The 22,071-nt window shown below is 36.1% G+C and overlaps 1 protein-coding gene across 2 annotated transcripts in view; it reads left to right on the top strand.

Annotated features, from left to right (window-relative positions):
• Positions 1-22,071, top strand: part of ZFR (zinc finger RNA binding protein) — an 83,630-nt gene that overhangs the window by 17,017 nt on the left and 44,542 nt on the right. Inside the window, exons 3-11 of one of the 2 annotated variants that reach the window (XM_047093706.1) lie at positions 1,012-1,035; positions 2,507-2,789; positions 4,409-4,553; positions 6,497-6,715; positions 14,399-14,646; positions 17,396-17,587; positions 18,106-18,397; positions 20,244-20,437; positions 21,842-21,961. In XM_047093706.1, the coding sequence (XP_046949662.1) occupies positions 1,012-1,035; positions 2,507-2,789; positions 4,409-4,553; positions 6,497-6,715; positions 14,399-14,646; positions 17,396-17,587; positions 18,106-18,397; positions 20,244-20,437; positions 21,842-21,961 (1,717 nt within the window). The remainder of the gene's footprint in view (positions 1-1,011; positions 1,036-2,506; positions 2,790-4,408; positions 4,554-6,496; positions 6,716-14,398; positions 14,647-17,395; positions 17,588-18,105; positions 18,398-20,243; positions 20,438-21,841; positions 21,962-22,071) is intronic. The other variant, XM_047093713.1, reaches the window with a different exon arrangement.

Consider the following 22,071-nt stretch of genomic DNA (forward strand, 5'->3'; position numbering starts at 1 on the left):
CATCACATTAAAGGCAGTTTTTCTAAGGATATTTCAAGTTGAAAAAGAATTTCCCAGATGGGTTTAAGATAACCAGAGAATCTTTATTTTGAACAGCAGACAGTTGCCCTAGCCCTTAAACCCCTGGGAATTGGGACTAGATCATCGTTCATCATGATGCTTTTGGTAGAGGATATAGTTTCAGCCCAGATGATGGGTAGGTATCTGGCTAAGAGCAGTTGGGTTAGGCAGCCCTAGGCATGTACTTTATGATAATTGCTAAAGGTATTGACATACTTTTTATATGGTTACTGGGAAGGGTGATTATAAGATTTATTGTTCAAGCCAAGACACATGGGTGTGAGAGAGTACTGTTAATAATTATGAGGGGACAGTGGGCTTAAACCAGAGCATGTTGTCCTCCCTTTCTTAGTCAGAGGGTCTTTTAAGGATCAGAGGCAGTATAAGTCAAATTGACTTAATGTTCCTATTCTATTCCCACTCTCTTTTTTGTCCTGTAGGACAAGTTTTGGGGATCAAGAAGTGTGAACAAATATTTTGATAAATAGCGTGGGGTGAATGGAAACTGTATAGGAGTCCAAGGCTATCTAAATTTTTATATAAACAAACCCCTTTTATGCAGTGTAGTCTGAATGTGTGAAATTTTATCAGTAAATGTTAAATATAAGTTTCACAGAACTGGTGTATTTATATTTTAAATATAATTCTTTTTCTCAGTTCTAGGAATTTTGAAGAAGTATAATATGTTATTGGCATTTTTTTCTTAAGGCTGTGGAATTATCCATAGAAAATGTCAATCCCAAACCAATTTTCCACTATTTAAATTTCCCTTTTCCTGTCTTTCAGTTGTCATATATGTAGAAATTATTAGCTATTTTTAATATCAAAATGTGGAAAACCTCTTCCAAATATAAATTATAAGAGTTTCTTTGGACTTTGTTCTAAGTTTTTGTTTTTTTTTCTTTTTCATATTGGGCTGAAATCTGCCACCCTTCCATCCATTGGTTCTAGTTCTGTTCTCTGGAGCAGCATGGAGTAAGTCTCTTCTATTAGAAGGCAGCTCTCATATCTTCCCCAGTCATCTCTTCTAGACTGAATGTTCCCAGGTCCTCTACTTTTTATGTGAAATAATACCCATACTTATAAGTTTCATATTGATTCCCTTTGAATACATTATAATTATCAGTGTTTTCCCTAATATGGTTAAAATGTGATGGCCCCAAATTTTAATTGTATGCCATATTTGTATGGTATTGTGCACACCAGTGAAGAATATCCTGTACTATAACCCATGAATCAGACACTCTATTAGTGCAGCTTCAGCTTACGTCGGGTATTTTTTTTCTTAGCTATTCTTAACTTGTTGGCTCATATTAAAACTTACGGTCATCTAAAACCTGTCAGCTAAAATAACTGTTGGGGCTTTCCTTTTTTTAGAAGGCATTTCTGCCTTGATAATAAAACTTAAGTGTAATTCTAAGTGTATTAGAATAACAAATACACTTTCATGTGCTAACATCTGTAAGCCTTGGTTTTATATGACATAGACTCTCAATTTAAAAATGAAACATTTTTCTGAGAACTTTAGCTGGAAATTTATTTGATCTACAGTTTTGAAAAATGTTTTTGCCTCTTTATGTTTTAAATGGTTATGATTGAAAAGCATCTGACTTAGGTCTTCTTTTGCAACATGTGCTACATTTTTAAGAGAAAAATAAATGTATGTAATGAAATGCTGCCTGTAACTTGGGTAATTTATCTAAAATCATAGATAGTCCATTGTAGGTTTTGTGCCCTAGAGCAAGATTTCTCAACCTCAGCACTATTGACATTCTTTGGATAATTCTTTGTTGTGGGTAGTTGTCCTGTTTATTGTAGGATAAGTAACAGCATCAATGGTCTCTACCCACTAGGTGCCAGTAGCACACATCAATCACCACCACCTCCTCTGCAATTTGACCATCAGAAATTATCTCCAGACATAGCCAAATGTTCCTGGAGGGCACAATCTCCTCCAGTTGATAAGTACTGCCCTAGGGTATCAGAAGTATTTCTTATGTCAAATAAGTAATAGTTTCTCCCTTAAATGTTTTCTGTAATTGGAGTTAGAACTCAATATTTTTAACATGATTTCTTTGTAGAGTTTTTTTTAACTATGGAACAAGAATAAAGAACTTTACAAACAAATATTTTTTAAAATTCCTAGTTTCATCAGTTTTTCTTTTCTTCCTAGTACTGCTTTTTATCCCAGTTTGTCATCCCTGCTTTGTGATATGGTCCATGATCTTAAGCGTAGTATGTGTGACTATCCAATGTTTTAAAATTAAGGAATAGAAACTATACAACAGTAACAAATACGGTATTGACTAGGAGGTTTATTGAGTTCAAATACTTGGTGTTTTGTAGCCTGTGATTAAATTTCTTGAAAATGTGCTTTGTATTTTATTAAATGCTTAGATTTTACAACTAAATTGTATTATCTTTATTCTTCTACTCCACAATATAGCCAGCAGCCAGCTTCGGGTGTAGCCTACTCTCATCCAACTACAGTTGCTAGCTACACTGTCCATCAGGCTCCAGTAGCTGCTCACACAGTTACTGCTGCCTATGCACCAGCGGCCGCCACAGTTGCAGTTGCCAGGCCTGCTCCAGTAGCTGTTGCAGCTGCTGCAACAGCTGCTGCTTATGGAGGCTACCCCACTGCACATACAGCAACTGACTACGGTTATACCCAGAGACAACAAGAAGCACCACCACCACCACCCCCAGCTACTACACAGAACTACCAGGTAAGAAAACTACTGGTTCCAGTAGTCTTGACATACATGCTTCAATGGCCATAGTGTGTGATACAATGTCCAAGCCAGTGCTTTCAAACTTGGGTCTTCGGAAATCTACCTGTAATGATGAAGTGAGTGTGTGTTCATAGGTAATTTAGGGGCATCCTTGCAGTGAGTTTTATGTTAGTAATTCCCCTGAGTCCATTCAACTCCATTTTGTATCTGTGTCTGCTTTAATTAAAAATATTTTCCATTAATTACTGGTTAAATATTAACCAAGGTTTTCAGAAAAATGAAGACATAGTGAAGATGCTCCTTGTTTGTATTATGGCATTATTCATCCATTTGGAACACAGGCTGTGTCTCCTCTTTTGAGAACCACGAGCCTAAGCTATATAGGCCAAACAAGTTACATAGTGTTCTCTTGAAATTTAACAAGGACAGAAAACTGTTGCCTGTACATTGTTCCGCTCAAGGTATTCTTTCTTGGTATGTAACAAATTGATGACTGCTCTTATTCATTTAGTTGCTTTTGGTTCAGTCTTTTGGGAACCCAAAGATCTAATTCCCTTTTATAGTAGTACTATGTTTGTTATGACACTAAATTACTACTTACTAAATTTGGTCCTCATGTTTTAGTAACCCATTTTCTGTTTGTTTGCTTTTAGGATCTGTATTTATTTATTTATTAATTGATTGATTGATTTAAATGTTTGTTTTGAGGGAGGGGGTGGGGGAGGGACAGAGAGAGAATCCCAAGCAGGGTCAGCACAGAGACTTACACAGGGCTCAAACTCATGCAAGATCATGTCCTGAGCCAAAATTGAGTTGAATGCTTAACTGACTAAGCCACCCAGCTCCCCTAGGATCTGTTTTTAAACTCAGATCCTTCTGGACTTTGCCTAGTTTTCCTATATTCTTTCTAAAGTATATAAATTTATTTTGTTCAGTAATGAATTGACATGTGAATCATAACATTAGTATTTTCTGTTACTATTGGGCAAGTTACTAAACTCAGAATTCCTTTTGCCATGTGTGATTGTTTTTATTATGTCCAGAGACACAATATAATAAATCCATTGTTTTTAATAGGGTGTATGCAACCCATCATTTTCTGGGCCTTGCCTATTTTTTCAGCCTTTCCACCTGCATGTCCCCCTCCTCACTTTATGCAGTGCCAGAGTTCACCCAGCTCACCTTGATCTTCACTGCTTTGGAGACTCTTATATACGGTGTTCTTTCTTCCTGGAACCTGAGTTCCCCTTTCCTCTCCACCCAGAGGCTGCTACTCATCATGTTGTTAATAGTGGTAAAGAATGAAAAGAAAGCCAGAGCAGTCAAAGCTTAGAACACACAGGTGGTCTTTACTATGAGATCCGTTTTTAAAGATAGGCATTATTTTTAAATGCTTCAGTGATTTTTTTCTGATGTGAAAGTTAAACATGCTGCTTGAAATGGTTTTGACCTTATTTGAAGTCCAAAATGATTGCCCTTTGTTTTGAATTTGATTCTTATACATAGGTCTGTAGTTAGTTGTTTTCCTTTATTACACTTTTATATAGTAGAGTTGGGTTTTTTTTCCTGCCACTTCACTTACAGGAAGACTTTCTTTTATTGCCTTTCTTTAGGACTCGTACTCGTATGTAAGATCCACCGCTCCTGCTGTAGCTTATGATAGTAAGCAGTACTACCAACAGCCAACAGCAACGGCTGCTGCCGTAGCAGCTGCTGCCCAGCCTCAGCCTTCTGTTGCTGAAACCTACTATCAGACAGGTGGGTTTTATTAGCATACAGTTTCATTGAAAACTACTAAAATAAATTGTTCACTGTGTTTAATGAAGGTACCCTTTTGAGTTCATCTAAGGTCATTGTGTTACATTACTTAAAAAGAAGCAGGTTTTAGCCTTGTTCTCTGTTCTGCTGTTGTAATGCCTTTGAGTACCAAAGAGAGAAGGCCATGGGGACAAATCCTAATCATGCCCTTTTCTTACAGTTCTCTTCCTGCTGTGAAATAAGCTATACAAAAGGAGTTATGGTGATAATTTCTGGCCACATTCTTATCTTCACTAGAGATGCTCAGAACGTATTGCTGCCTGCCTTTGTGTAACCAGTGGAGACCCTTTGAGGCCCCCACCTTTTTAAGTTTTTAAATTTATTTTGAGAGAGAGAGTGCAACTGGGGGGAACGGCAGAGAGGGAGGGAGAGAGAGAATCCCAAGCAGCCTCTGTGCTGTCAGTGCAGAGCCCCACACAGGGCTGGATCTCAAGAACTGTGACCTCATGGCCTGAGCTGAAATGGAGAGTCGGACACTTAACTGAGTCACCCAGGCACCCTGAAGATGGATTTTTTTAATAGAGATTGAATTGAAAACTTTTAAAAACAGCTGAGTTCAGAAAAGTAGACAGTTCATTTATTTTAATTATTTTTGAAGGACTGTGAGAGTGTGGGTAGAACCTTGGATTAGGAAAAAGTAGGACTAGCCTCTAGTACTGACTTTACCACTAATGTGGGTAGTGATTTTTACCTCTTTTCGTCTCTGTTCTCTTATTAGTAACTGAGGTAGTTGATCCAGATCTCTCTAGGGTACTTCTAGTTCTCAGATTTTTATGAGTCTCTTAAAAGTGGTATACAAATATTTTTATAGTTATGACTGATTTTTCTTAGTTTGTTCTCTAATGATTTGTGAGTACACTGATCTGTAGTGAACTTCCTAGTTAATTATCAAAGTTAGATTGTATTTAAGAGTCAGAAGAGCCTTGGTTTAGTCTTGGGTCTGATATTGACTATGTGACTTGTAAGTCATTTAGCTCTTGGACATTAATTTCCTTTTGTAAAATGTCCTGATCTGTGTGTTGTGTGGATCAAGTTTCATACTACATGTAGATAACAGTTTTATAAACTGAACTGCAGTTTATTTAAGGTGCCTTTACTAAACTAAGCATAAGGTACTGGCCCTCTGATATTTGGGCCTTTATCTGGAATTAGACTTGTATGCCTTAATGATTGTTAATAAATGATTAATTATTAATTTAGGGCTTAATAATAAGGTTCCTAAGATTCTTAAAGCATACCGTTTAAAAAATCCTTAAAGCATAAGATTCCTAAGATTCTTAAAGCAAAATAAATATTTTGAACATGGTCAAAGGCAGCAGAAACCTGAATATTAGCCATTTGAGAACAATTGCACTCAAGCCATTGGACATTTGAAGATTTAAGTCAGTGTCACCTTATGAGTTGAAATTAGACTGAAGTTCACTATGGATGAATTAATAAAAATGTGATGAAGTATATTTGAACAAGTTGACGTAATTAAACAATGAAATTTTTATTGTGAATTGAAATACATATTTGAGGCTCACTATTCCTAATATTAAGCATAATGCTCAAATTAGACTGACTAGCCTAAATACACACACACAGACACACACCTTTTCTAAAAACGTTATTTAAGTAGTACTGGTATTCAGTTAGTTGTAAATTTGGACAAAATGCCATTTTGGAAATACATAGAAAGCATCTGAGAATGGGATATTAGATGAATTTATATAGATGTGTTATTTAATTGGTAGTAAGAATTTCAACCCTTGTGCTAAGAAAAAACTTCTAGCATCAAATTTACAGTTGATGTTTATACTTAGTTTGTCAATATCCTTGAAAATTAGAAAAAATATCAAGGTACACCCTTCTAATTTTCTGATGTCTCTTTCCCATTTTAGCCCCCAAAGCAGGTTATAGCCAAGGTGCAACTCAGTATACACAAGCCCAGCAGACTCGACAAGTGACAGCCATAAAACCAGCCACACCAAGTCCAGCTACCACTACTTTCTCCATTTATCCTGTATCTTCCACCGTACAGCCAGTAGCAGCTGCAGCTACTGTGGTGCCATCTTATACCCAGAGTGCTACTTACAGTACCACGGCAGTTACTTATTCTGGTAAGATGGATAAGCTGTGTTTAAATGAGTAAACAAGTTACTAGAAACTACCTTGTTTTATGGAATGATCTTCCTCCCAGTAGCCAGAATTGAATTAATTGATAGTTGTTATATGTGCATAATGTAACAAATAGACCGTACCCTAGGTTGTGTTTTTGTTGGTGGTGGTGTTACTGTTTGTTTGTTTTTTTATTTTTATTTTTTTAAGCTAGGAGATTTTAACAATGTAAAATGTTCTTTGGGCATTTGAAAGGTAGTCATGAGTCCTGGGCCTAGCATTGCAGTTAGAGAAAATAACACCTAGTATTTTACATGGTCATTTTTTTTTTTCCTGACTTTTCCAAATGAATTTGAAAACTTAAGGTTGACATTCAGGGACTACCACTGACAAATTGTATTTATTTCAGCTGTGTCAGGGAGCTGTTTCTTTATCTTTATTATCAGGAATAAGTAATCTTGAAAATATTAGGTAGCTTTTGTAAACATCCATAAGATTGTTCTGTAACACATGTCTCTTAGAAGGACAGAGGAGCTTTGTTTTCCTTAAATAATCATATATTTTTTTATTATCTTATTAAGGAAAGTATGTATTTCCTTAAGTAATCATTATAGTGAGAGAAATATAATCACTAAAATCTTACTTATGTCCACTGCTTTTCTCATTTCTGGCTGAGGTACTTTGCAGTGTTTCAGTGATTAAAATCATATGTTGTGGCAGCTCTTTCTGCCCACAGGTCCTGTCCCCGTGCTTTAATAAAACCACCTTTTTGGATTGGGAAAAAAAAATGACATGTTGCTTTTTTGTAGATCTGTAACCTTGCATTACTGTATGGTTTGTTTTGTTCTGCAGTTTATTTCTTAATACCCCATCTTGTTCCATGGAGGATTTAAAGCAATATGGGCAATTTTAGTTCTTCTTGATACTTTGTTGTAGCTTGGTGTTAGAAGACTAACTACAGAATTTAAAAAAATATATATTTTTTCAGAGTTTTGTTTTTGTTTTTTTTAATCTCTTACCCTATGCAAAATTAAATGCTTATGCTGGGTGCTAGGTATATAATGGTGAGTTAGGCACACATGGAATATTTAGGAAAACCTTTTTTTTCTGGCTGGAATACAGGATACACAGGGTAAATCTCAAGATATGAGGCTAGAAATGTCATTGTGAAAAGCCTTGTAGGCTCTGTTATAGTCTTATGGGCCAAAAGGGTGCCAAAGAGGAAATCTGCAGAACAGGAGCAGTAGGAGCAGGTTTTAAGTTAACTGTGGCAACCATGCAGGAATGAATTAGGAGTGAGGAAATGTTATTATTCCTAGGTCTGTGATTCCTAGGATTGCCAAGATACTTTTCGGCCTCTCTTTATCTCTGATTAATAAGTTATAACTGCATATGGAATTATTTCAGTGGAATCTGACTAGACACATTTTAAAGTTTTGTTTTTCTCTTTTTGAGAGAGAAGGGGTGTGTGTGTGGTGGGGGAGGGGCAGTGGGGGGTGGAGAGAATCTTAAGCAGGCTCCATGCCTAGCACAGAGACCAATGCAGGGCTCACTCTCACAACTGTGAGATCATGACCTGAGCTGAAATCATGAGTTGGACACTTAATCGACCCAGCCACCCAGGTGCCCCTGGGCACATATTTTAAAAATGTCCACATTAACTTCAGCAAAATAAGGAGTACAATAGTATTCTTTCCTATTGTTGCTTCTCTCTTACATGTTCTCCTCCCTCTCTTTTCTCTCTTCCATTGTCTCAGTTGCTTGAATAAATCTTACACAGGATGAAGTTAATTGTTTTTATTTACTGTTATATTACATGAATAATACATGTAAATACGTTTAAAACTAGAAACTATAGATAAAAAAGGAGAAAAAATTAAATCATTGGACATCTACTCCTAGATACTTCCTGCCATTAACATTTTGGTGCATGTCTGTCTTTTCTTCATGGGAATATACATATACAGTATATACCTTTTTTTTTTATAAAAAGGAATTTGTCTAATGCATATTATTTTGTTAATTGGCTTTTTTCTCATTGTGAATGTTCTTTCATGTCATTAAATTAAAATATATCATCCTTTTGATTTGTTTTTCCCCAACTTTTTATTTTAGAAAATTTTAATTTTGCAGAAAAGTTGAAAAAATAGTACAAGTGTACTATATATCATTTAACTAGATTTATCAATTAATATTTTATCATATTTGCTTTATCAAAACACATTTTCAAATGGTTCAGCAGTATATTTACAAGTTGCAGATGACCTGGTGCTTTGCCTAGAATTTTTCAGCATGTATTTCCTAAGAATAAGGGCATTCTTTTACATAACCAAATGCAAATATCATAAAACGAAATTGAACATGGATATTATCTAATTTCTTTAATTGTCCTCAAGTGTCTTTTATGGCTGGGCTTTCTAGGTGTTTGGTGTGTTTGCACTTTGTTTTATTTATTTATTTATTTACTTATCTATTTAATGTTTGTTTATTTTGAGAGAATGTGCACAAGCAGGGGAGGGGCAGAGAGAAGGAGACAGAGGATCCCAAGCAGGTTATGTGGTGTTAGCCAGAGCCTGATGCAGGTTTCCTGCTCAAGAACTAGGAGATCACTGGGGCACCTGGGTGGCGCAGTCGGTTAAGCGTCCGACTTCAGCCAGGTCACGATCTCGCGGTCCGTGAGTTCGAGCCCCGCGTCGGGCTCTGGGCTGATGGCTCAGAGCCTGGAGCCTGTTTCCGATTCTGTGTCTCCCTCTCTCTCTGCCCCTCCCCCGTTCATGCTCTGTCTCTCTCTGTCCCAAAAATAAATAAACGTTGAAAAAAAAAAAAAATTAAAAAAAAAAAAAAAAGAACTAGGAGATCATGACTTGAGCCGAAACCAAGAGTCAGGTGCTTAAGTGACTGAGCCACCCAGGCTCCCCATTTTTTTTTTTAAGTTATTCTTTCTTTTTTTCTTTAATGTTTTAATTAACATTAATGTTTTAATGTTTATTTATTTGGGTGGGGAGGGGGAGGGAGAGAGGGAGACACCGTATCCGAAGCAAGCTCCTGGCTCTGAACTGTCAGCAGAGAGTCTGACGCAGGTCTGAAACTCAGAAGTCATGAGATCATGACCTGAACCGAAGTTGGACATTTAACCAACTGAGCCACCCAGGCACCCATGTGCTTCGTCTTAAATTCAGATTCTAATCAAGGAGCATGGATTGTACTTGGTTGTTATACCTTGTTAGTTTCAGTTTTCTTTAATGTAGAATAATCTCCTATTTTTATCTTGTCTCTCATGACCTTGACATTTTTGAAGAGTTCAGGCCAGTTGTCCTATAGAATATCCCACAATCTGGATTTTTCTTTCTTTATGCTTAGATTATGACAGCTTTTTAGTCAATAAAACTACCTAAGTGAACTTTTGCATCTCATCACATCAAGAGCACATAAGTAATGTTATAAATTCTGTGTTGGTGATGCCAGCCAGGTATAATGACTATCAGATCTCTCCATTTTAAGGATACCTTTTTCACTTTGTAAGTAACCGAGTAATCTATGGGCCTATTACCCAACTACTCTTCACTCTACGGTGTTAGATCCTTTGAAAATCTCTTAACTGAATCAAGTTCAATGATGGTGGATGTAAAATCCTTTTACATTGATTCTTAGCACTCTAAGGAAGAGTCCCCTATTCCTTCTTTTTTAGTATTACTGTGGACTCATTCTTTTTTATTCATTGTAGTATAATCCATTATTCTCTTTTTTCTTTTTGAGGCACACATTTTCCCAAATTTGGCCAATGGGATCCATTTCAAACTAGCTCCTGAGCCTTTTGGACTTGGCATCGTTATTCTTTGAGCCCCTATTTCGTTTTTGGCACAGTAAGATATTGCTGATGCATACACTTAAAGCATTTCCTGCCCGAGTCTCACAACCAGCCATTTCACAAAGGAGCTGTGATTTCTAATATAGTATTTAGAAATCAAAATCTACGTTTAGAAGTACGTAGTTTTTAATGGGTGCGTGATATTTTATTGTATGGATGTACTATATAGATTTTAGAGTTTGTGTCTTGGGATGCTTGGTTTCGTATTAGGGAAAAGCTAAGAACGACATTGAGTTAAATAATCCTTGTATGAAAAGATTTGTGTAGTTGTCAGTTTTTTTCCTAAGATAAATTCCTAGAAATTCCTGTTGTGTCGAAGGGTATGCACTTGAAAAAAATGCAATACACAGTGTGAAATTGTCATCCAGAAGAGTCATTATTAGGGTGTCTGAGTTCTGTATATGCAGTTTTATATCAGCTACAATTTAGGTTAGCTATTTTTTTGGTGTCATTAAGATGAGTTCTAGAATATTGGTATGTACTAAATGGTGACTTGTAGCATGCTGAGTTTTCTACTGAAGTGGTATGTTTTTGTGATATCTTACACTTAAAATTTCAGCTTATTTAACTTACTAATTGATAAGCATTTTATTTTATTTTATTTTTTTTTTTTTTTGACTGTCTCCAATGTTGTTTGATAAGCATTTTAAATAAGAGTACTTTTTTCAGGGGCGCCTGGGTGGCGCAGTCGGTTAAGCGTCCGACTTCAGCCAGGTCACGATCTTGCGGTCCGTGAGTTCGAGCCCCGCGTCAGGCTCTGGGCTGATGGCTCGGAGCCTAGAGCCTGTTTCTGATTCTGTGTCTCCCTCTCTCTCTGCCCCTCCCCTGTTCATGCTCTGTCTCTCTCTGTCCCAAAAATAAATAAAAACGTTGAAAAAAAAATTTAAAAAAAAAAAAATAAATAAGAGTACTTTTTAATTGAAACTGTTTTAGCCCTCAAAAATTGAGCTTTTACTTAAAGATGCAGCCTTATATTTGTTTTTCTACAGTGCTTTTACAAGAAATGTACGATTGTTTGCAAGTGTTCATAGGAGATTAAATAGTAAGCTATAGTTAAGTTTGCCTTTTATTAGTTTTAGACTACATGTGTACAGATGGAGATTATTTTGTAAATAGTAAGCTTAACCTGGTTATTTTTGTGGTTTAGATTAACTCAGTGTTTAAAGTACTTCACAATCTCTTAGCCTCAGTTTTCTCATCTGTCAAATAAGGAGATACTTGCCTTAACACACCTGTTTTGAGACTTCACTGTGTCTGGAAAACTGCCTGTCATACTGTGGATTCTCAATTAAAAAAAAAAAAAAAAGGCAAAAAACTACAAGTCCTGGTCATCCAGCATTGTAGTATGCTGTTGCTGTTACCCTGTTTTTTACTTTATGATACATAATTCATGAGGTTACATTTAAGTGGCATTTTTACAGTTTCTGTATATAACAGCTAGTTATTTAGAAAATATCTATTATAAAGATTCATACAAAAATCATGGTCCTAGCCAGTTTTAATCTAAAGGTAGCTTTAACTAGACAACTTAATGGATTTTAAGAGTGATATTTAAACTATTATTTTGAAGATACTTGGCTGTGAACTTAATTATATTTTTCTATCACATTCCTAAAAAATTTTTTTATTGTTTTTTATTTACTTTTTGAGAGAGAGATAGAGAGCAAGCTGGGGAGGGGTAGAGACAGGGTGAGATACAGAATCTGAAGTAGGTTCCAGATTCTGAGCTGTTAGTACAGAGCCCGACGGGAGTCTCAAACTCCCCAACTGTGAGTTCATGACCTGAGCTGATGTCGGACACTTAACCGACTGAGCCACCCAGGTGCCCCTCTTCTATCCCATTTTTAAATAACAAAGGACATTAGTAAAACTGACCAGAAAAGAGTTTATTGATCTATATAGGTTTTCCCTTGATCATTTACATCAGTTCTCTTTTTTCTTTCTTTTTAAAAAATGTTTGAGGGAGAGAGAGAGAGAGCATGTTAGCTGGGGAGGGGCAGAGAGAGAGAGACCGACCGACCCAAGTAGGCTCCAAGCTGTCAGAACAAAGCCCGACGCGGGGCTCGATCTCATGAAGTATGAGATCATGACCTGAACCGAAATCGAGAGTCACACACTTAACTGACGAAGCTGCCCATGCTCCCCTACATCAGTTGTTTTCTAATTGTTTTTTTATCTGATCATATTCTTAGTATTGATATACCTACCTACTTCTCCCTACTTTTATTTTTAGATGTTTTCTTCTCTTATTACACTTTCTTTCTTTTTTTTTTAATGTTCATTTATTTTTGACAGGGACAGAATGCGAGTGGGTTAGGGGCAGAGAGAGAGAGGGAGACGCAGAATCTGAAGAAGGCTCCAGGCTCCAAGCTGTCAGCACAGAGCCCGACATAGGGGCTCGAACTCACAAGCTGTGAGATCATGACTTGAGCCAAAGTCAGATGCTCATCTGACTAAAGCCACCCAGGCACCCCTACCACACTTTCTATCTTTAGAAGCATTTATGTAATTTAATAACCTGGCATAAAACTCTAGGAAGCCTTTTCATGCAAGTTATTTGGTTTCTTTTCTAGATATTTCCAGTTTCGGATGCCATGATTCTGATTTCCCATGCATCTTAAAATCCTCACCTTTCTAATTAATGTTTTCTTCCCTGCGTGTAGATGCCTTGGAGCTAGTGGGTCAGAAGTCTTATTTTTTTTTTTTTTTCCAATAAAGCAGTCTGCATTTGAGACATCAAAAGTTCAGTTTTCCTCAAGTAGTTCTTCTTTGCCATCCTGGCAACCAGGAATCTTTTTTTTGAGCCTTACATGACTCTTTTTCCACTCATTTCCACTTCAGAGAAAAAAGTCTTACTGTAATGGGGTAAATAGGGAGTCCACCAAATTTCCAGAGATCTTAGTTTAGAAAGGGGGTAAGTTTTCTAGTTTTGAGGTCCTTTTATACAGCAACTTTGTCAAATTTAAAACTTTTATAGATTTTTAGGTCTATAAATCACTGAACATAAACAACATGTGTATATTTATTATGTTTATGTCAGTAACAAGCTTCATGTGCTTATTCGTTACACTTTGAACAATGGACATAGATAGAATCCATACATTCAACCAGAAAATATAGTGCTTTTGTCTCTTTTGGAGGATGAAAAACAGTGTATTTGGTACTTAAGTCCAAAATCTTCCGTCTGTTGTCCTGTATATTCATCTAAACTCAGGTTCCATATCGCAAACTTTTGCTAGGGTTTATTCACCTTACTTCTCCAAACCAGCTTCTGTCAGCCACTTGCTTTTATCAGTTGCACAGCCCATCAGTCAATCAGTGGGTTTCAAAATCTTGGTGTGTTTTCTGTTCTTTTATTTCTTCTATTCTCTTAGCCATCAAGTATATAAAAATCTTACTTTCATGAGTTTCTTTTTTTCCTACTAGTATCTTAGTTCAGACTCTTCCTCAATTTCAACCCTTCCCAAATTGTATTCAGAGGAATTCTTTTGGGAGAAATATTAACAGATTCCGTGACCATGTAACTTTATCACTCTGTTGTAGCCCACCAACTGAACTATATGTTTTTTGAAGGCAAAAACCAAATCTTAAACTTTTTCTATGCCTCTGTAACGCCTGGCATGTGTTGAGTTAAAAACTTGATTGACTTCTATAAAAGGAAGATAAAGATTTTTCCAGGTTTTGTGAGATACATATTTGTAAATATGCACACGTAAACCTACCTATATTGGCGGAATTTATTGAATTTAAATTCATGACATTTAACTTGGCCTTTTGTAATTATTTAACATAATCTTTGTTTGATTTTATTTGTAAGGTACGTCTTATTCAGGTTATGAAGCAGCAGTGTATTCAGCTGCATCCTCCTACTACCAACAGCAGCAGCAGCAACAGAAGCAGGCGGCGGCCGCAGCAGCAGCTGCTGCTGCAACAGCTGCCTGGACAGGGACCACCTTTACTAAAAAAGCACCATTCCAAAATAAACAACTGAAACCAAAACAGCCTCCCAAACCACCCCAGATTCACTATTGTGATGTTTGTAAGATCAGCTGTGCTGGACCACAGGTACTTAACGTTGTATGTTTTACCATGAGTCTTCAGTGGGTATTTTTGATAGTTAAGTATGGTTGATATTCTAACTCTTATGCTTACAGAGAAGGTTTACATTTTCTTTCCTGTTAGCTTTTAGCTAACACATACATATTTTCCTAAACAGTCATTTTCAAGGAAGTATTTGTACTGACACATAAGAATTCTATTAAGAAGAAACTTTAAAAATGACTATGAATGTTAATGAAAAATGGGCAAATTGTACTTTTTTCCGTAAAGATACTTTGCTCTTTAAAGTAAAACTTAAATTTAACTTAGAAACCTTACATTCAGATTAATTGGGGTTGGGGGTAAGATTGAATTTTTATTTCTCTTTTAGCATCCACAGCTTGCTTAACACAGTTGGCTCTTGATTTCCTTAGCTTTTCTTTGAGGTCCATTTTGAGTGTATGGATAGAATTTTACACCTGAAAAAGGATGACCATAGAGAGAATTCAGCTTTACATACTTGCATTAAAGATGAGAGGACTTTGTCAAGTGTGCTACTTTTTTGGAGCATATAAATAGCAGAAGAAAATTGTCTTTCTGAATTTTAAAAATTCTTAAAATAAATTTTTTTCTAATCTGTAGTTTGCAGGGTAACATTTCTAATAAGACTGATTTTTGTATATGCTTTGTAGAATATTACTATTGCTATATAATATCTTCCATGAGGGAATAGGAACTTTGGAAACAAGAAAGATGTGGGGAAGTGTCTTTTTCAGAAATATCAACTAAAGAAGCATAAAGTAAAGCATAAAGTAAAGTATAGTAAAGCATAAAGTAAAATCTTTATGCCCCACCAACCCCCATTTTGTTTTTTCCCTGATTGCTGCAGTTTAAAATGTGTGATTTAGGCATGAGTGTTTATAAAATCTAATATGTTCAACTCTTATCCCAACATAATTTGTTAATATTTAAGAGTGTGTGTTTTTATATAAAAATTTGATAAGCAGTTTGGCAGATAAAAGGCTTATTGGAAAGGAACAAACTTTGTAGTAGTTTCTTTCAGTTACATTGTTTTCCACTCCTGCCCCACCTGTGTACATTCTTGTTAATTTACTAGATAAGTTCTACTTTTAAATACCTGTTTTTAAAGATTATTTTAAATTGTCAGTATTTCCTGTGTTACACCAAATTAGGAAATAATTGTGGAATATTTAATATATGTGACTAGTTATGTAAAACCTTTTTTCTCTCTATTTTGAGTGTGATAGGAAACAGTTTCATTGTGATTACATGACTAGGGGAGAGAGAACAGGTGGGAATGTTGGTGTTGGCCCAGGATTAAACATGGAAGGAGGATATCCTACTCCACGATGGGCTGTTTAGAGGAGATGATGCTATGAGTGGCCTAAGAGATGTTTTGAATATGTGATATACATATAAAAGGATAGAACATAGCTGTAGGATGACAGGTGAAAAGCAGCATTTTAATGAGTATATATAAGGCTGACCATTGTCTAGATTGTTCTGAAAGAACAGGCCAAGCAGGTCAGAGGGCAGTGCCTTAAGGGGCTGATGAGCCTTAGGGAAAAATATCACTGATATTGTAAGTTAGAGTCTAGGTGTAGACCTAAGGAGGGAGAATAAGTGGGTTCAGATTTAAGGGGCCATGGTTCCCAGTCCTGGCTCCACCATTGTGTGGCTTTGGGCAAGTTGAAGGCCTTTACTTCTTTGGGCTTTTGTTTCCTCACTTCTGTGATAAGGACGTGCCCTAAATAATTGAGCCTCAGAGTGCTTCATGGAGCCAGTTCAGGCCACTGCAGATAACGAGAAGAATCAAATGGCTGGGTCTTAGGTCTCCCTCTTCTGTTTCAAAAACAGAACAACTTTCTCTACTTCTGTATAAGATTTCACTTGGAGAAAGGATTCTCTTTTTTAAAAATTAGAAAATCACTGTTTTAGGTTATCTTTAAAGTCCCATCCACCTCTGAGATGCTATGATGAAAATACAATTTTTTGCTAATTATACATCTGTCTTAAAAACAATTTTAAAAATAAAACATGAAAGAGGAACTTTTGGCCCCACTCAAGACAAAGCAAACAGTAGTCCTTAGTAGCCTCTTCACTTCTGCCTTCTTCACAAATCTGCCTTCTTTGATCATCTGATTCCAGACAGTTTTTTATACACAATTTCACTATTTTGTTGGTTAGAAGTACAATAATAATTTTTTCCTTGCAAATACATACAATTTTGGCTGTTAACCTGTTTTAAATAGGCTTTTGTTCGGGATGGCATGGATTCTATGTGAAAATGCATTCTAAGTAGAAAAGTCAGTTTTATAAATAGACATACCTATTTGTAAAGAGTCTTGTTACCGTTCCATAATTTTTTTTTCATGATGTAGATACAGCCCCCCATCTTAATTCTATAATGAAAATAATTTGTGGAATCATCACTCTGTCCATGATTATACATAAGCAGTAAAAGATGCAGATTCTTAAAATTGAAAGTGATGTACCTTCTATTGATAATGTGGCTAAGTATGAAAGGCCTTTGTAAATCAGTGTTAGATAAATGTATTCTTGGTAAACAAAGTGCAGAGAACCACAGATAAATATGGATAGATAAATAGATAGGGAATCCCACATGCTGTAATTGCTTTTACAGTTGTTTAGTACTCATTCTTAAATGAGTATTAGAGATTTGAGAATTGAATATTTTAAATGGTTATAGATAGAAAATTAGCAAAGCAAAATTTATCCTTTTTGTTTGAAACAGACTTATAAAGAACATTTAGAAGGACAGAAACATAAAAAAAAAGAAGCCGCATTGAAAGCCTCACAAAATACCAGCAGCAGCAACAACTCTACTCGTGGGACTCAAAATCAGCTACGTTGTGAGCTCTGCGATGTGTCTTGTACAGGAGCAGATGCATATGCTGCCCACATTCGTGGTGCTAAGCATCAGAAAGTAGGTGTTTTTTCCCCACACACCCTTATGTCTTACTCTCTTTTCTTTTACTTTTTCAATGGAGGGTTTAAGTATAGGTGACTTCAAAACTTAAAAACTGAGTGGATTACATGCCTTGTTTATATGTTAATATATATAAAAGTAATATCAGATAGTCATTGCTTAACGAGAGAAAGACTGTAGACCTTTTTTCTTTAAATTGAACTCGATCATTTATTCTGCCAATTGGAAATTTGTTGTATGATTATTTGCCTCCTCTTGTCATACTTAAATCTAGGTTGGTGTGCATGTAGCCAAGTTGATTTCATCTTCCTCTGCCTTGGTTTCCTCACCTAGTGCTAGATGGAATATGTATAGAAATCTGCATCACAGAGATTGTTTTGAAAGTAATGAGTTTTGTGTATAAAAATATAAAAATACGAAAATATAGTTCAGATTTTCATTGTATAAAATCTTTTAGACAAACTCAAAAATCTACACTTTTTGAGTTTCCTGACAAATGTGCTTTTATTTTGTAGGTGGTTAAATTACACACAAAACTTGGTAAACCCATTCCTTCAACAGAACCAAACGTTGTTAGCCAAGCTACTTCTTCAACAGCTGTGTCTGCTTCAAAACCAACTGCCTCTCCCTCAAGCATTGCAGCAAGCAATTGTACTGTGAATACTTCATCAATTGCAACTTCTTCAGTGAAAGGTCTTACAACTACAGGAAACTCGTCTCTTAATAGCACATCCAACACTAAAGTATCAGCAGTGCCTACAAATATGGCTGCCAAGAAAACCTCTACACCCAAAATAAACTTTGTTGGCAAGTACTGAAGATTCTCTGTGTTCCTCCTAACTCTGTCAAAGTGATGTTTCTTCTCCATTCCAGAACTAACCCATCTGCTTTATGCTCTTGTATCCATCTCCTCCTTTCTTCTCTGGGACCTTCTTTAATCACATACCTGTTCTTTTCTCTTGAATTTTTAAGCAGTCCTCAATCTTCTAATGGTTTCTTCCTTATAGTCATACAGGTTTCCCTGTGTCTTCTGTAGTCTTAAAAAATATATATATTGTCTTATTACTATAATCTTCTCAAGCTGCAACCTAATTCTTACTTTCTCTACTTCTATGCTTTTTTTCTAGTCCTTAGTCTGTTTTAGTGTTTCCACTCTATTCTTCTAAAACCACTTTCAGAAGTCACTAAAGAACTAATTGCCAAATCTAGTGGCTAGTTTTCAGTCTCAACTTGTTGACCTCTATAATATTTGCTCAGTTGACTGCTATATCTTAGAGCGTTAAAGTCTCTCCTGTGTCCACCCACCTCTTTCTCAGGTGTCTCTATCAGTTCTCCTGCCTTCAAGTTCATTAAATGGCGGTGCTCCTAAGATTGTGATTCTGGCTCTCCTCTCTAGTCACCCAGTGTTCTCAAGTTGTCTCATTCACTCCATTGTACAGGAACTTTGAAATCTTTCGGGCAAACTCAAAACTGCCACCTTTTAGAGCTATTTGTAGGAATTACCTGGTCATTATCTGTGTGGCTCTCTATGGCCAACGAGTGTCTCATTCTGTCACAAGAATACCATGAAATAATCTGTTCAGTTTGCTGCTTTTTTCACATGGAAAACTTCACTGACGTTATTTCCGCTTGTTTATTGCCTCCTTCAGTTGTGTACATAGTTCTTTTATTTCTGTCACCACAGTATCTCTACAAAAAATGTCAGTTTTTCTTCATAGTTACTGCCTTGTTTTTAGGCCTTCAAAGTCTATTCCTCAGAGCTTTGTCTCTGATTGTGTCCAGTCTCCAATGCTTGTCAAAGTTATTTTGTTAAAATATGTGTCAAGTTGTGTTAGTTTCCTGTTTAAAAATTTTCACTGACCTTCTGGCATATCAGAAAAAGTTATATTCCTTATTTATGTCATCCCACAGTCTTCACAATCTGACCCCAGACCTCTGTCTGTCTAGTAATTGATGCTGATGTCTTCCTTGAGTTTACCATAGTCTTTTAAACTTTGTGTTGTTGTGCGTGGTGTTCTATTTAAACATCATTCTCTTCTTTCTACCTGGCCAAGTTCATGCTTGTTACTCTTCTTTCAAAGCCCAGCTCAAGGGACACACCCTTGGTGAAGCCTTTCCTAACTGAATCATGTTAGAGGGGAGTGGCTCTTTTTTTTTTTTTTTTTTTAAGCATTCCCATAATGTATTTCTACTTACTATAGCAGTTACCACATTGTGTTGTAATTATTTGTGTCTTCTCTTAAATTGTTGGCACCTCAAAGGCAGCTACACAGTCTTACTCTTATATCACCAGAACTTAGGGCATTGCCCAGTTGGGAGGGAACTGGGGTTACAAACGTGAATTAAGTTTAGACCCTACCTTTTTAGGTACTTGCTGTTCACTTTTAGGTACTTGATGTTAGTAGAGTCCTGGTGGGGATGGAGAGGATCCTTGGGTGGTGGAGAAGGGCAAAATCCAGACGTGTATTTATTTCGTTAATAGGATAAAAAGGCCAAATGGTTTATATGTTCTTCAGAATTCTGATGGATGTCACCAGGAGTTTGACTATCGGTAGAAAAAATAAGAACTTTATCTGAAATTTTTCCTGTATCAGATTATACATTTACACAAAAAGAAAGTTAAAATTACTGTAATTCTTTTATGTTCTTCCAGGTGGGAATAAGTTGCAATCAACAGGAAATAAAACAGAAGACTTAAAAGGAACTGAATGTGTTAAAAGCACTCCTGTCACCTCTGTACAGATTCCAGAAGTAAAGCCGGACACCGTGTCAGAACCAGTCACACCTGCATCTCTTGCTGCTTTGCAGAGCGATGTGCAGCCAGTAGGGCATGACTATGTGGAAGAGGTATTGATTTGAGAATACCGTTCCTGTGAGATTAGATATAGGAGAGAAGTGTGTGTGACTTTGTTGCAGGCATGCTTTAAGTCTAAAATTAGATTTAGGTTACTTATGAAGGAATATAATATGGTAGGTATTATTGTTAAAGGTTTTTAAAATACATGCCTTTGAAGCTTGCCTAAGTGATACCATGATTTTTAACTTCTCTCTTTCCCTTCCAACACCATCACTGTGATAGAAGGTAACGTTCCATTTGTTTGGTAGGCATTCTTGTATCCTTCCAAGTGTCCTGCAAATAAGAGTAAAAAAAAAAAAAAATTGTGAGCAGTGAAAATATTGACAGAGAGAGCCAGTATTTCTTTCTGAACAGTCACGTAGTTTCACGTGTAAAATTAAAGGTGCTGATTTAACAGATCGTGTTTATTTGGTTTCTCAAGCTGGTAAGAAAGCTTCTGGTTTTATAGCTAAACTCAGGAAATTGAGGAAAGAGGGAAAGTCAGAGGGTCTAATAAATATTTGCTGTTAGCAAAAGGCCCAACATAGAGTGGTATAGCACTACTCTTTACTTTCACTGTGTTGTAGAACATATGTAAGTTCTCTGAGCTTCAGTGTCCACATCAGTAAAACTTGGATATTTCCAAAGTTGTGAAGATTAAATAAAGTACCTAGAATAGCGCCTAGCATGTAGTAGGTTTTTGGTAAATATTTGTTCATTTTTTTCTCCCATCAAAAAAAAAATTATGTATTCTGTTGTCTTCTTTGTTGACCAGATAGAAAATGAGAATGTGTAGTTTATAAGTAGATCACAATTTTAAAAGTACAGATCTTAAGAGAGTAAGATTTGGTTATCTAAAGAAATATACATGGCCAGGACACCTTAGAGAAATATTATCCAATGACACTTTTTTCCTTTTTTAAATTTACTCATTATTTTCATGAGAGAGAGAAAGTGCAAGTGGGGGAGGAAGAGAGGGAGTCATAATCAGACTCCATGCCCAGTGCAGAGCCCAAGGCAGGGCTTGATCTCACAACTGTGAGCATGACCTGAGCCGAAATCAGAGTTGGACGCTTAACTGACTGAGCCACCCAGGCACCCCTAGCCAATTGCATTTAAATCTAAATGTTTGCACATGGATAAAAGTGCTGAAATTAAAGTTAATATCAAAGGCAAATACATGCTAACACATCTTGCATCTTACAGTTAAGAATTTTAACAATTCATTTCTATAGGTTATCCTTTCAAAAAATTATAGACATTGTCTCTTATTTTTTCCCCTACTTCAAACTCTTAATTGTTTACAACATTTTCTTATCACAGAATCTGTGAAGGTTCGTGAATGAAATCTTCAACTGTAGCATACCTGTTATGATTCTTGGGTTTTTGTTGTTTTTTTTTCTCCCTGTGTCAAGGTACGAAATGATGAAGGAAAAGTAATTCGATTCCATTGTAAATTATGTGAGTGCAGTTTTAATGATCCCAATGCTAAGGAGATGCACTTAAAAGGGCGAAGACACAGACTTCAATATAAAGTGAGTAAGATTTCAACTTTTTTTTTTTTTTTTTTAAACACAGTTTGGAACATTCTATGTGGAAAACAAAGCATCTAAACATAATGCACACAGTTTGTGAACTTCGATTT

The sequence above is a fragment of the Lynx rufus genome, unplaced genomic scaffold (assembly GCF_022079265.1).
Source record: "Lynx rufus isolate CCGP_SWC_20201006 ecotype Redwood Valley unplaced genomic scaffold, mLynRuf1.p SCAF_1, whole genome shotgun sequence".
NCBI classification, from domain to species: Eukaryota; Metazoa; Chordata; class Mammalia; order Carnivora; family Felidae; genus Lynx; species Lynx rufus.